General features: G+C 43.6%; 1 protein-coding gene across 2 annotated transcripts; it reads right to left on the minus strand.

Moving 5' to 3' along the window:
• Window positions 1-6,532: 6,532 nt before the first annotated feature.
• Window positions 6,533-12,709, minus strand: Pfn2 (profilin 2). 2 transcript variants are annotated; one of them, XM_036190672.1, is made up of 3 exons: window positions 12,249-12,709; window positions 10,130-10,322; window positions 6,533-7,849 (listed from the first exon to the last, which is right to left on the minus strand). In XM_036190672.1, exons 1-3 carry the CDS (start codon window positions 12,378-12,380, stop codon window positions 7,752-7,754), a joined length of 423 nt encoding a protein of 140 aa, XP_036046565.1. In that variant the 5' UTR covers window positions 12,381-12,709; the 3' UTR covers window positions 6,533-7,751. The 2 variants fall into 2 exon arrangements, with proteins under 2 accessions (XP_036046565.1, XP_036046564.1); XM_036190671.1 differs by having other exon boundaries at window positions 6,533-8,170; window positions 12,249-12,701.
• Window positions 12,710-13,740: the final 1,031 nt, after the last annotated feature.

Raw genomic sequence — 13,740 nt, forward strand, 5'->3', positions numbered from 1 at the left:
TATCAGGTGTATGAGCCTTTTATTATTTTTAAGAAATACTGTATTTTAAGAGAAATGTAACACTATGAAAAGAAATTGTAATTTTTGAATTCTTTTTAAAAATTTTATACCTTCTTTGTTTTGAGACAGCGTTTTCTCTGTGTAGCCCTGACTGTCCTGGAATTTGCTCTGTAAACCGGGCTGTGCTCGAACTCAGAGATCTTCTTGCCTTTGCCTACTGAGTGCTGAGATATAGTAATAAAAGCACATGGCACCGACAAAAATACACATAGATGAACAGGACCCAGGTATAAGGCTACAAAATTACAGCCACCCGATTTTTGAGAAAGATGCCAAAAATACACACTGGAGAAAGGACAGCATCTTCAACAAATGGGCTGAGAAAACTGGGTATCCACATACAGAAGAATGAAACTTGAATCTTAGCTCTCATCCTGCACAAAAATCAATTCCAGATACAGCGAAGCTGTGAGTGTTAGACCTGCAATTCTGAACCACTACAGGATAAAGTCGGAGTAAACCAGGTATAGGAGTAGGTTATGACAGTCTGTAGAAGACTCCAGTTGCTCAGGACATAAGGCCAAGAGAGGAAACTGTTAATCAAGTGAAGAGGCAGTCTAAGGAATGGAAGAAAATCTTCACCAGAAATCTGATAGAGGAGTGTTGTATATAGAATATATAAAGAGCTTAAAAAGCTAAATATCAAAACAGAAACAATCTGATTAAAACAGCAGTCTAGGAACACAGATAGTTAATAAATACTTTAAGTGTTCAACATCTTACTCCAAGTCAGAATGGCCATTATCAGAGCAAATGAGGTCAAATGCTGGCAACGTTGTGGGGGAGGAAACCCTATACACGGGTGGTAGGATTGTAAACTGGTGCAGAAGATAAGTGTCAGTGTCGCCAAAACCTAAAACCAGAATTGTGCCGTATGACCCAGCTGGACTCACACCCAAAGGACTCCATACCCTCCAGCAGAGGTACTTGTACATCCATGTTCATTGTAGTTCTGTTCATGATATAGAGGAAATGCAACAGGCTTAAATGTCAATGAATGAAGAATGGATAATGAAAATGTAATATATACAATGGAATTTTATTCAGTGGTAAAGAATAAAACTACTAAACTTTCCAGGGGGAAAAAAAAAGGATAGATCTGAGAAATATTATATTGAGAGAGGTAACCCAGGTCCAGAAAGTCAAACATTGCATGGTCTCCCTTACATGCTGATACTAGCTAGGAATTTTTAACAGCATGCTTAATGTTGAATCTTGGTAAAGGCAAGAGAGAGAGGGGTGTGTGCGTGTGCAGGGAGGGACAGGAAATCAGGGAAGAGGAGGGTGGCACAGGGCAGGATAACCTAAATTAAGGATATATAGAAAACCCATATGGGTACTAGTTTTATAAGGTTAATTAAAAAAAGAAACAAATTTGGTTAAAAGTATCCTCTGTGGATGGGTAATGTTTCTCCAAATGCTATAGATTATTAAGTAAAAATCTCAATGCCATATATGGGATACCTCTCCTGAATGTTTGACTGGGGTCAGGGGAGGGGGCTCAAACATTTCAAGGTCACTGATACTGAACCTGGTTGCCCACCTGAACTCAAGACTACTTCTGGAGAGACCACACACTCTGGTCATAAGACAGAGGGAGTCAGACTGGAGCTGAGCTGGAAGATTCTTCCCTACTGGCTAGCCTTCAAGGTGCAAGAATGTGATGCTATGCAGGCTGCTGGGGAAGAAAAGTCATTAACTGTTGCTCAGCTATGAATCCCGAGAGCTGTCATAATGACCTACCAGGAAAGATGTGCCAACTTATGACATAGTGCCGTGACTGTTACGAGGATACCAACTGCTGGTTTGAGGCCTGCTGTACAAGAGGGAAATTGTGCCTAGTTCTGTAAACCTGGTCAAGAGCCCATGGCTGGGAGAGTCACAGGCCCCATGGAGATCCTACTATTATTGTTTTACTACACGGTCACGTTGTCAAACTGGCTTATAAATACTCATGTTCAAACCTATTTATCAGAGAAGCTTAGAGCCGAGGAGAGAGGTTAACGTAGAAAGTCATTAAATGCCAAAATGCTGACAATAAGTGATAGTGGTGTGCTCAGTCCTAAATGAACAGCTAATATAATATCACCTCCTTCAAGGGTCAGGAAACAGCATGAAAGGGAGAGTGGAAAGTCTGTTAAAAGCCAGAGGTTGAAGAGAGTCAAAGCGAAAAGATGACTTCTGGACATGATACAGCCATCATACTCATGAACTCACTGCAGCTGTGGTTTATCTGCACAGGACTGGCCTAGCAACATTCTACTGTGGATCAGGGAGGGGACCCACTGAAGCCGCACCCACCCACCCCCCACCCCCCACCCCGCAGGACTACTGGCATCAACAGTGTTAGAAGAGGTATCACTTTCTCTAGCGGTGTAGACACTAATAAGATACCCTTGCTCTAGTAAGTAGCCTCACACTTATGCTTGAGCAAGAAAATAAATCAAGCCAGGTGGTGGTGACGCACGCCTGTAATCACAGCACTCGGGGCAGAGCCAGACGGATCTCTGTGAGTTCGAGGCCAGCCTGGTCTACAGAGCGAAATCCAGGACAGGCACCAAAACTACACAGAGAAACCCTGTCTCGAACAAACAAAACAACAAACAAACAAAATCAATTCAGAAAGGGGGAGGGGTCACGAGAACAACTAAAGTCCATTATATAAATGTATGAAACTATCAAACAAAAACTTTAAAAAATACAGAAGCTAGCTGGGCATGGCACATACCTTTAATTCTAGCCCTGGAAGGTAGAGGCAGGCTGCCAGACAGAACTACATGAGACTCTCTCAAAATAAGTTTTACTATGAAAAATTAGATTTAGTTTCAAGTTTTGAAATCTCTAATAAGAAAGATTTGCACTCAATGTACAAAATATTCTGGCAGTCTGAAAATTGATTCATAGAATTTAAGCCATCAGTCCAAAATGAATAAATGCAATAGAAAACTTACACAAAGGCTATTTGGTTTCAAGACTAAAGTACTTAGTGGTCTCGTCCAGTTAAGTGTGTGTATCTAGGATAAAGATGACAGGGTGTGTTGACTGTTAGATGGAGATGAACCATCCAGAACTCCATGTGCACACCAGCTGCTGGCAGCATGACAGACACCAACAGTCACATTAAGGCTGGCCCCTGTGATTTTCTAGAAATCCCTTAGAACTACTACTGGACAGTGACTATCCCAGACCTTTGGTCTCCTTGTGGAGGACTACACCCATAATGCAATCCACCTGCCTTTGCTAACTGACAGCACAGCTGTCACAGCTAACCTAGCAGACAGATTTGAGGAACAGCTTAAATATTCAACCCCTTAGAATTTTAAATTAGGTTTTATAGTAGTTCTTCTATTGATACTTTTACTAGAAATGTTTTAAATATTATAGAAAATGCTACTCAATTAAATTCCTATACTTATATGATTTTTTCGAAATATATTTCCTCATTCAGTAAATTGTTTTGTCATAAAATAGTATACTCTGACCTTAGAAATGTTAGAATATGTAAGAAAAACACAAGAAACTAAAGTCATAATCTTACTACAGATGAAGCAATGGCAACACTATAATTTCTTATAAGATATAAAATTGGTATGGATATGAAAAGACAAAATGTTATTTCTATTTGGAAAAGTAAAAGGTTCAGTTCAACATACACTAGGTAACTGTCATTCTCCTACTCCTTAAAGATTAAGCAGAGGCCCAAGAAACACTTTACCATGGTAGTTAGGTAGAAGTTAAAATATGACATTATTTTATGGATCTAATTTTTAATTTTTTTTTCATGTGCATGGTGTGTTACCTGCATCTGTCCATGCACGATGTCCATATAGTACCTGGGGAGGTCAGGAGAGGGTGTTGGATCCCTTGGTACTGAAGTTACAGGCAGTTACAAGCCTCCATGTGGTTGCTGGGACTTGAATCCAGGTTCTCTGGAAGTGTTCCTAACTGTTGAGTCATCTCTCTAGACCCTGGACCTAACTTTAAACCAGTTAGGTTTCCATAATTTCATTTAGCCTAAGAGAAAAGGAAGATTACATAACACTAAGCTCACTGTCTACAAACAAATGCACAGTAAATTGTGACTACCTGGGTTGGGGATTTAGCCCAGTGGTAGGGCACTCAAGGCCCTGAGTTCGATCCTCAGCTCAAAAAAAAAAAAAAAAAAAAAATAGATTGTGACTACCTTTAATCTTTAAAACATAGTTCAGAACAAGGACCTGGTGCCTTCACATATAAATTAGGAGTTCATCTTTTAAAAACACTGGCTAGGGCTGGCATTTGTTTCCAATATTTACTTATCTATAATTTCATGGTTTATACCTATTAATCTTTTTCAATAACTCATAAAATAAAATCTACTTTCTATTAAAGGGTCTACTCTAAAATTCTAACATTAAACATGCAACACTGGGAATCAAGACATGTGGTGGCTATTTCCCTGAAATATTGTGTGTACCCTGAAATAAACATATCTGGGGTCAGAGAACAGACAGCCACTAGAACAAAGCCAAAAATGGTGGCTAGAAAATGGGAAGAGTAAGCCCTAACAGAAGTTGGGTGGTGGTGGTACACACCTTTAATCCCAGCACTTGGGAGGCAGAGCCAGGTGGATCTGTGTGTTCAAGGCCACTTTAGAAACAGCTAAGCAGGGTGACCCAGCCTTTAATCCCAGAAACCCAACCTTTAATCCCAGGGAGAGAGGGCAAAAAGAGAAAGGTGTATAATGTGTGAGGACCAGGAACTAAGTGAGAAAAAAAGCATGTAGTTAGTTAAGCATTTGGTTGGTTAAGCGTTCAGGCTTTGGAGCAACACAGTTCAGCTGAGATTCATGTGGAGGAGGACTCAGAAGCTTCCAGCCTGAGGAAACAGGATCACTGAGGAACTAGCAAGGTGAGACAGCTGTGGCTTGTTCTGCTTCTCTGATCTTCCAGCATTCATCCCAATAACTGGCCTCAGGTTTGTTCTTATTAATAAGAACTCTTTAAGATTCATGCTAGTCACCTAGAAACTTGGCCCAAGGATAACTGTACCTGGACTTTGTGCCTTCCAAGTTCAAGTGTAAAATACACATACAATGAAGCATGCCTGTCTAGACCATTCAGCAGCAGCATCTTGTGTCACACCTCTAAACTGTTCTGTCCAAAGGACATATTTACTCTGTCTTATTGCTGAGCTCTACGAAGTTTTCCAAGTTTGGTTATTGTTAAGTGTGATAGGTATTTTGATATGCAAGTTTGTATAGCTCCATTTCCTTATGCTAAATTCTCAGAATTAAGCGTGTGTGCATGCACACGCGCGCGCACACGCACACGCGCACACACACGCACACGCACACACACACGCACATACTCACACACGCACACGCACACACGCGCGCACACACACACACACACACGCACACACACACACACACACACACACACACACACCCCACCCCACATACATTCCCCTAAGTATATTTTCTATTGACACTGAACAGGGGCAATGGCAGTCTTACTATCTCACGGTGACAATCACACTCTACCACATGTTCAACGTACATTATGATTTACAGATACAGTAAGGGTCTCACTATTTGGTTTACTACAACTAATATGTGAATGGTTACTCAAAAATCCCAAATCATCGCTTTATCACTAATTTTTCATTTGTTCATCCTTTATTCTTGACATTGATATAAGCCACATTTACTTATTTCTAAACACTGATTTTCTGGTCTTTGGAATCTCTATGTCTAGGGCAGAAACATGGAGTCCATGTACATGATTACTAGCTCTCCAATTTCACTCAGAATAACTTCAGCACTACTACTCTGTTTCTGCTTGATAATTTGCAGTAATGTCTCAATAGTCTTGAGTTTAAATTTTACTTAAACCTAACATTAAAATACATAGGCATGGCCAACATGTTACTCTGAAAACCAGAGAATGTGAAAGTTTGCAGTTCTCTTGAAAGGCTGCCTGAGTAATGGCTTCTGCTCTCAGGAGACTCCCTCATTATGACATCAGCCTGCCAATCTGAAGTCACTGACACTGCAGTCCAGAACCCTCTATAATGGAGACCACAGAAACGCTTCTTGCTACTGGGGCCCTAAATGCTTATGAGATTAAGTTCACATCAAGAGACCAACCAAACGTGTTTATTTCCTAGCAGATTGATTTTCTTCATGTAAGTCTGAGGATGACCATGTGATGAATTACCAAAAGCCACAGTTAGTCCACCAAAGCTTAATTAAGAGAAATCTGTAGGTACTTATATGTGCTTACACATGAGTTTGGCCCATTCCTTACATTCCCATGTCAACTATAGGTGGTGTGATGACACACACCACCACTATGAAGGTTTAGGCAGGAGTATTTGAAGACCAATCAGAGCTATACATTAAGAGCCTCCCGCCCTATCCCACCCTTCAAAGTCAACAATAGTAAAGCCAACAACTTATAACTTATAATAACAACAGGAGTCTATAAAGTATTTGGTTGGAATAAATTTATTTCATCTGTCTGTAAACAAGGTGTTTAATAGTTATGGCATTTTTTTAAATGCATATTAAATCAGATGAGTTAGACTGTATCCCAGATGTAACAAAGTGCAGGGAAAGAAATGGACAAATCAGCAACAAGATTTGTTTTTAAATCTGTACATTATCCACAATGCCCAAACAATAGAAGCAAATACTAGAATGTCCCTAAAGTAGTGCCATTCGAAAGAAAATCCATCTCACAGTAGCAACAGTTCATTTTAACAATAGTATGGCACAGAATACATATGAAAAAAATACATCACAAGACAGCCAAGTCCACAATAATGCAACTTCATATAAAAACCTAAGCTGCAAATAAAAATTGGTCCTATGAAAAATAAACTGGACACACTCCAGATGGTTATGTTGGGATACCTAATATCCATAATGGCAGCCTTTTACAATTTTACTGAAGAGTAGAGCTGGTGTGCAAAGAAAAGACAAGAAGTCTGAGCTACTGCAATGACAGAATGGCTCTGGGAATTTGATCGTTATGGTTACCATAGTAAGGTCATGGGAGGAAGTGCCTTTGCTCTTGACAATTGCACTCTTCATATCCTAAAGACACTACAAATAGTCTGTCTCAAGTGCAATCATAGTATTAAAAACAAATCACCACATCTCTCAATAGCTCATCAACAAAGGAGGTATTAATTAGGTTAAATAAACCAGGCACTATACAAAAGAGAAGGGAAGCAAACCAAATACCTCATGTTCGAAAGGAGGGGATGAGAAAAGAGTGAAGTAAAGATGCATGCACTTTTTCCTCCCAACCATGCGCTACAAAAGGAAGACTAAATGAGCCCAGTAGATGCTCCAAGTGCTGAAAAGACATTGATCAAATTAGAGATTGTACAACCGGCACCTTGCTTATTATTAACTTATTTTAGTAATCAGTATCCCATTAATTGCTAAGACAAAGTGATGCCCAACTTGGCATGCTCCCTTCCCCTAATTTCAAGATATCATGCAAATCATTCTTGTGCTGCATTTATGACGCCAGATAAAGGTTGGTTACACACATTGGTTAACATACAAATGACCCTTTGGGAATCATAACGTTAGAAAATAGATAAAGAAAAACTAGCTACCATCTACAATCTGGTAGCACTGTGACCATAATTGGGGTGGTGATGAAGACAGTTGGTAGGTAGATGGGAGAGGCTGCTTACACATCAGACCTTCTCAGGTATAAAGCGAGTTCATACGCTTTCTTGTTAAGTGTGCCTCCGTGGACACCTTCCTTTCCCATGACTATAACCAATGCTGGAGTACACAAGGAAACAAAACAAAAGTGAACACAATTATTTAAGGGGAAGGGGCAGAAAGAAAGACACCTTTCCCCACCAACAGAGGGATACAAAGGAGACACAGGTTCATATCCCATCACCCTGCATTGCTAATAAAGTTTCCAGAATTAAGACTTAAGCTTACAGCTAGGAAAATTTAAGAGCAATTTTCCCCTAATACTTAACAGTCTGCCTAGCAGCTAGAACCCAGAGTCTCTCAAGTATTTTGCCATTGAGTATGCCTTCTTATTCAATCCGCCTCCATGGACCCCTTCTTTTCCCATTACAAAGACCAAGACTGAAAGAAAAAGGAGAAAAGTGTTTCAAAAGAAGTGTTAATCAAGAAAATCACATAAGTTTAAGCAGACAGAACCCCAATTAATAAGTTAACATTAAGTTAGTTTTCCATCAACTGTCAAGCACTGAAACCCATTAGGTCTCCAGAATGGAGCGTTCAGGCTAGGAATATACTAACATCAGAGCACATTTGGGATGCACTTGGGAACCCCCACCATGCAACAGCCAAGTTCCATAGGGGATCTTTATGAGAACTAGGAGAAAAGTGATCCTTGACCTTGCATCCTAGGGAAAAATATTCCAGTTGCTATCATAGTATTTGTCTCCCAAAATACACTTTAAAACCTTCACTATTTTCCATTTACAAATTCTGCCCAAATCTAACATGTGTGATAAGTGCAAGCTATTGTCCTAAGAGTATGATTGTAAATATGAGTAAACATGCCTCTTACTTCCAGAGGAGAATGAAAACCAGATTTCAAACAGAAATTCCACTGCTAGTCAGAAAATGCTCATTAATGGTATTTGTCTTATATAGACTGTTCCCTTTGCTAGTCATTTTTCAGTATAAAAATCATAAAGCTTGTTTACTATTTCTAGCAGCTAATTCTGTAATGCACTTCAGAGGTCTATCCTCAGATATATGTACAAGTGTGTGTCAAGTCTTGTACTCACTGCCACTAGATGTCAGCAGTGTTCTATGGAATACAAATGTCATCTGGCTTTATATGTGTTGATGCTTTTCTTTTTTAATGCATATAGATGGTTTTTTGATATGCCTCTCTATATACTGTGTGTCTGGTGTCTTCGGAGGCCAGAAGAGGGCATCAGAACCCCTGGGACAATAGTTATAGACAGTTGTGAGCTGCTGTGTGGGTGTAGGGAATAGAACCCCAGCCCTACAGAAGACAGGTCATTGCTATTAACCACAGAGCCATCTCTCCAGCCTTTCAGCTGATACATTAAAAGAAAACAAATCAAAAACAACAACCATATGCATCTTCTATATCTGGAAGCAGCTAAAACTTAAGATTTGTCTGGTTTAAAGACATCTTGTTTTACAGAAACCCATAAGCAAATCACACCTGAATCAGATGCCCACAGGAAGCTGGTAAAACCACAGCATTAAATTATAACTCACTGTAGGCTCATGTATCTGTACAGCTGTTCTATGTGCCAACTTTGCCAAATGAGGCAGTTATACAAGTTAATATGTTTAAATGCATTTATGTGTCAGTGAGATGTCAGAGTAAACTTCAATTTCAAAAGTTCCTTATGCCAGGCTGAAACCAGAATTTTTATATCGAGTCTGGGGTTGGTACCATAGTTTGTGGACCAAATATGTAAACTACATGTAGTTTCCTACTTTTCAAATTGAAATCTTCGGAAGTACCTCAGTAAATGGACAAAGTACTCTAAAACCCCCATCTAACTATGTCTCTTTTCTTCAGCAATGTTCCTGGCAGAAGAATGAACCAATGTGATTTTTTGATGGTGAGCAGTAAATTGATTTCAAATCTAAGCAAACATGAAAGGAAAGGCCCACAAGTAAAGACTCATTAGAGACAAAATAATCAGAGGACTTGAACAGTTTAGCTACCATATAGACCACAGGATTATGACATACTGGACCGATTAAGAGGCAACTTTTCACGTTGAAGTTTACTAAGGCTGAAGCTGAAGAGCTGACATCAATCATTTAGAGTAAGTCAGGGCTCTAAGAAGTGAGGCTGAGTGTGCAACAACTGGCTAGGAGACAAACAGAGAGCAGTACCTCCCTTCAGTGCTGAGCAGTTCCCAAAAACCACCTTCACAGACATTATGAACTGATTCTTAATTTATACCATTAAAGAAACTCAAGTTGTAATACAGCATGCAACTAGGCAGGCACACACGCACGTGTGCACACACACACACACACACACACACACACACAAATAAATAAATATATCTTGCTTACCTCTACCAGCTCTGCCAACAGCAACATTGTATGTTGGCTCCCCACCTTGACTCTTTGTCCGGATATCCATTGTGCAGTCACCGTCAACGTATAGACTATCTCTGATCACTGAACACTTCTTTGCACCAAGAGTCAAACCGTTGGTAAAGAAACCTTCCCGGTCTTTTCCTACAATCATATCTATTTCTACTGGCTGGCCACCCAAAACAAAGGAAAAAAAAATGTAGTTAATTCCTTTCAGAGTTTGATACAACAAACTGTGTTGATGTAAAAATCAAGTTAGTATTTTCTGTTATTGCCTATTCCTACTTGATTACATGCTTTACACATTAATTAGTTTGCTTTTGAAATTAACAGTGAGGTCTGCTAACTAAAAGCTAGTGTATACCAACCATACAAAGAGTCTCCCTAAATAGTTGGCAGTTGACACTAGGTACAAACTGAAAACGAGTTATTTATAAACTATATCAAGTCAGGTGGTGATTAAGGTGCTTATGTAATTGTAAAGATTCAGCTATAAGCTCTCCAACAGCTTGCCTATCATATTCAGCCACATTAGTCATGTTGCAACAAATTTAAAGTTGGGTAAAAGTCTTCCCAGATAAACCTGCTCACTTCTCTCCTTGGAACAGCTTCAAGTACCCCTGGTAGTATGAACCCCAGTAATCAGACGGCCGGACATTTCCTAGTTCGTATTTCCCTCCTGTTTTTCTAGCCACTACTCTCCAGCTTGCCTTGCCCTCTCATTCAGTAATCGGCTTTCTGGACAAGAGCACTGCCATAGGCGACAGTAAAATTATAGAGAAAATGGAGGGGCACTGGTAAAGTGAGGTAGCCACCAGAACCGGAACAGAGAAAACGTGCATTCTAACATTCCATGAATAAGAAGGAAGGCGTCGCCCCCATCAGAACTGCAGAGTCATAGCAGGCCCCAGCCTTTTCCAAGCACACTCCCGCAATCTTCTTAGCCAGACAGCGGGAACTCACACACAAAGACAAGACTGCAGAAAAAAAAGTTGATCACCAAATGTCAAGTCGCTACAGGAATTGTAGTCTCCCACACTGGGACAGGAGATCCTAAATCACTCCTATCAAGGACCGGATCTACACTAATGTGTTAAACCCTGTTAAGTAGTAAAATGCTGAGTACCTGTGATATGAGACTTGAATTTTACTGTGTGATGGGAAGGGAGTGGGAGTGTGGGGCTAAGAAATTAAGGGAATGGTTTTGTACTTGATACTGGTGTCAAGATTTTAAAAAGCCTGCGTAGAAATGGGCATCACAATAAGCAGTGCTGGAGGCTGATTGACGAATATTCCCCAAATGTATGGCAACCGAGTCAAAAGCCATCAAGACACATGAGTATGAGGCAACGTGAGCATAAATCGGTATTAGTTCTTTTACTACCCTCACTAAAGAGGGAGTGACTTGTGGAAGTGTCACCCCCCCTTCCTGCGACTTCCCAGATAGATTTTTTTCTTTTAATCACCCTAAAACCATCCTCTTTTTAGAGCTATGTTGCATAACTGGGGGTAACGGTATATCGATGAATCTCTATAGGTGGAGAAGAGAAATCAATGGCAGTTCGCCATCTTGGAGAAAAAAAAAAAAACTATAGAGCCACAGATGAAGTAGATTCACGATTCCACCTACGTGGTCCGCGTACCCTTCTCGCCAGCCCAGGAGGCCTGGGCACCGGCAAGCCTACGCAAAGTCACTCCATTAATTCCCGGGACCTGGCCACCGCCGCCTCCCACAGCCCGCGCGCACCGCCGAGCCAGGGCCAGCCGGCCGCCCAGGACCCCCGCCCACACCCGGGGACCCGCACTGCAGCCCACGGGGCTCCCCGAACGCCGAGGAGCCTCTCGGGGAGACATCCCCTCCTCCACCCCGGCCGGGGCGCCGCCGGGGCTAAGAGTCCGGCCGCCCCGCCCCCGCGCGGCCTCGGGCAGCATCCCCCAGTCTCAGCGGCCCACATCCAGCGCCCCTGGCGCATCCCGTTCCTTGGCCGGCGGCACCCCTTCCTCAAGCCCCGACCGCATCCCCCTTCCTCGCGGGCGGCGTCCCTTCTTCAGAGGCCCGCCGCACACCTGCCGGCTCGGCGCCCCCGGGCCTCACCGTGATGCTCTGGAAGACGCCCCCGGCCGTGGCTGCCCAGACGTATTTGGCGTCGCAGTAGCCGACAATGGCGGCCTCCTGGCAGCAGCCATCGCACATCAGGTTATCCACGTAGCTCTGCCAACCGGCCATCTTCGAGCCCTTCGCACTGCAGCGGGGACGGCAGGAGCAGAGGCGCAGCGGCGGCGGCGGCGGCGGCGGCGGCGGAGGCGGGGCGGGGGCGGGGAGGAGGCGGCTCTGCGCAGGCACCGACCGCCCCTCTCCGGGGAACTGCGGCGGGCGGGGACAGGACCCGCAGCGGGGCGCGCCGGGGCGGCCGCGGCCGCGGGGCTCAGGAGCCGGCGGCGGAGCGACGCGGGCAGCGGGGCTGGCGGCGGCTGACTCTCACTGCGGCTCCCTCCGTTCTCCGCGGCCAGCGGGACGTGAGCGCGCGTGCGTGCGATCCTTCCGCAGCGCGGCGGCCGGCGAGGGGGTCCCGGGAAAGGCGGGGGAGCCGAGGCGGGGGCGCGGAGGGATACCGCCGGGGACAATCACGGGTGACACGTGCGGGAGGCGAGCTGGCCCACGCCTGGGGCTTGCTGGGGCGCGGCACGCTGGACCCTCAGGCCAGGCGAAGCAGCTCGAGTGGGTGCCGTGGGGTGCCGCTGGAGCTCCGCGTGCGGGGCCACGATGCGCCTTCCTCCCGCGCTGGCTCTGGAAGCGGTATTGACAGCCTGGGTGTCGGGTGGCAGGGTTGCCCTGGTGACGGATGCGGAGGGTTTACTCTTTGTGGTGGGAGCGGCCAGTGCGGGTTGCCCACGCTTGGGCAGGAATCTCTGAGAAGACCTCGGCCAGCTGCACCAGCACGCTCCTGAAATCAGAGCCCCGGCAGGGGAGCGCGCTCTGTGCTCTTTGTTGCCTCCTCTGGGTACCGGGAGCCTGGGGTTCTATGGAACCTTTGCCCAGAGCCCAGTGTTGCTGGGGCTTAATCGTCCAGAAATTCTAAACGAAACAGACCTGCGTGCACTTGGTAACTGGGAAAGTTGCTGTGCGTTGCAGACATCTCTGAAAATAGCGTGTAAACGAGCTAGGAAAAGGTTCCAGAGCAGTGGTTCTCAATCTTCCTGACGCTGTGACCCTTTAATACAGTTCTTCATGTTGTGGTGACCCTCAGCCATAAACTTGTTTTCCTTGCTACTTCATACCTGTAATTTTGCTACTGTTATGAATCGTAATGTATGTGCAACCCCGGAGGGGTCACGACCCACAAGTTGAGAACCACTGCCCTGGACAGTTGAAAGCATTTCAGAATCCAAATCGGTGAAAGACTTGTGTTTAACAGGGTGGAAGATAGTTGAGAATCTTCGAACTTCTTCACCTACATCTTTATTAACTTTGGGTGCTATACCCAGAATCAGATGTTCCCCAACAATGACCAGCTTTAGAGACAAACCTGACCTGCCTGTTAAAGGAAAGAAAGCTCTTATACCTTACATACTGTTGTCAGTTTTAA

Source organism: Onychomys torridus, chromosome 6, assembly GCF_903995425.1.
Source record: "Onychomys torridus chromosome 6, mOncTor1.1, whole genome shotgun sequence".
NCBI classification, from domain to species: Eukaryota; Metazoa; Chordata; class Mammalia; order Rodentia; family Cricetidae; genus Onychomys; species Onychomys torridus.

What these genes read in the sequence shown, in the direction of transcription:
- Pfn2 (XM_036190672.1), bottom strand. Translation starts at nt 12,380, where the DNA reads ATGGCCGGTTGGCAGAGCTACGTGGATAACCTGATGTGCGATGGCTGC. An exon ending in GCGTCTTCCAGAGCATCACG is followed by an intron (nt 10,323 to 12,248) that starts GTGAGGCCCGGG and finishes TTGGGTGGCCAG; the next exon opens with CCAGTAGAAATAGATATGAT. An exon ending in TGTTGGCAGAGCTGGTAGAG is followed by an intron (nt 7,850 to 10,129) that starts GTAAGCAAGATA and finishes TGTGTACTCCAG; the next exon opens with CATTGGTTATAGTCATGGGA.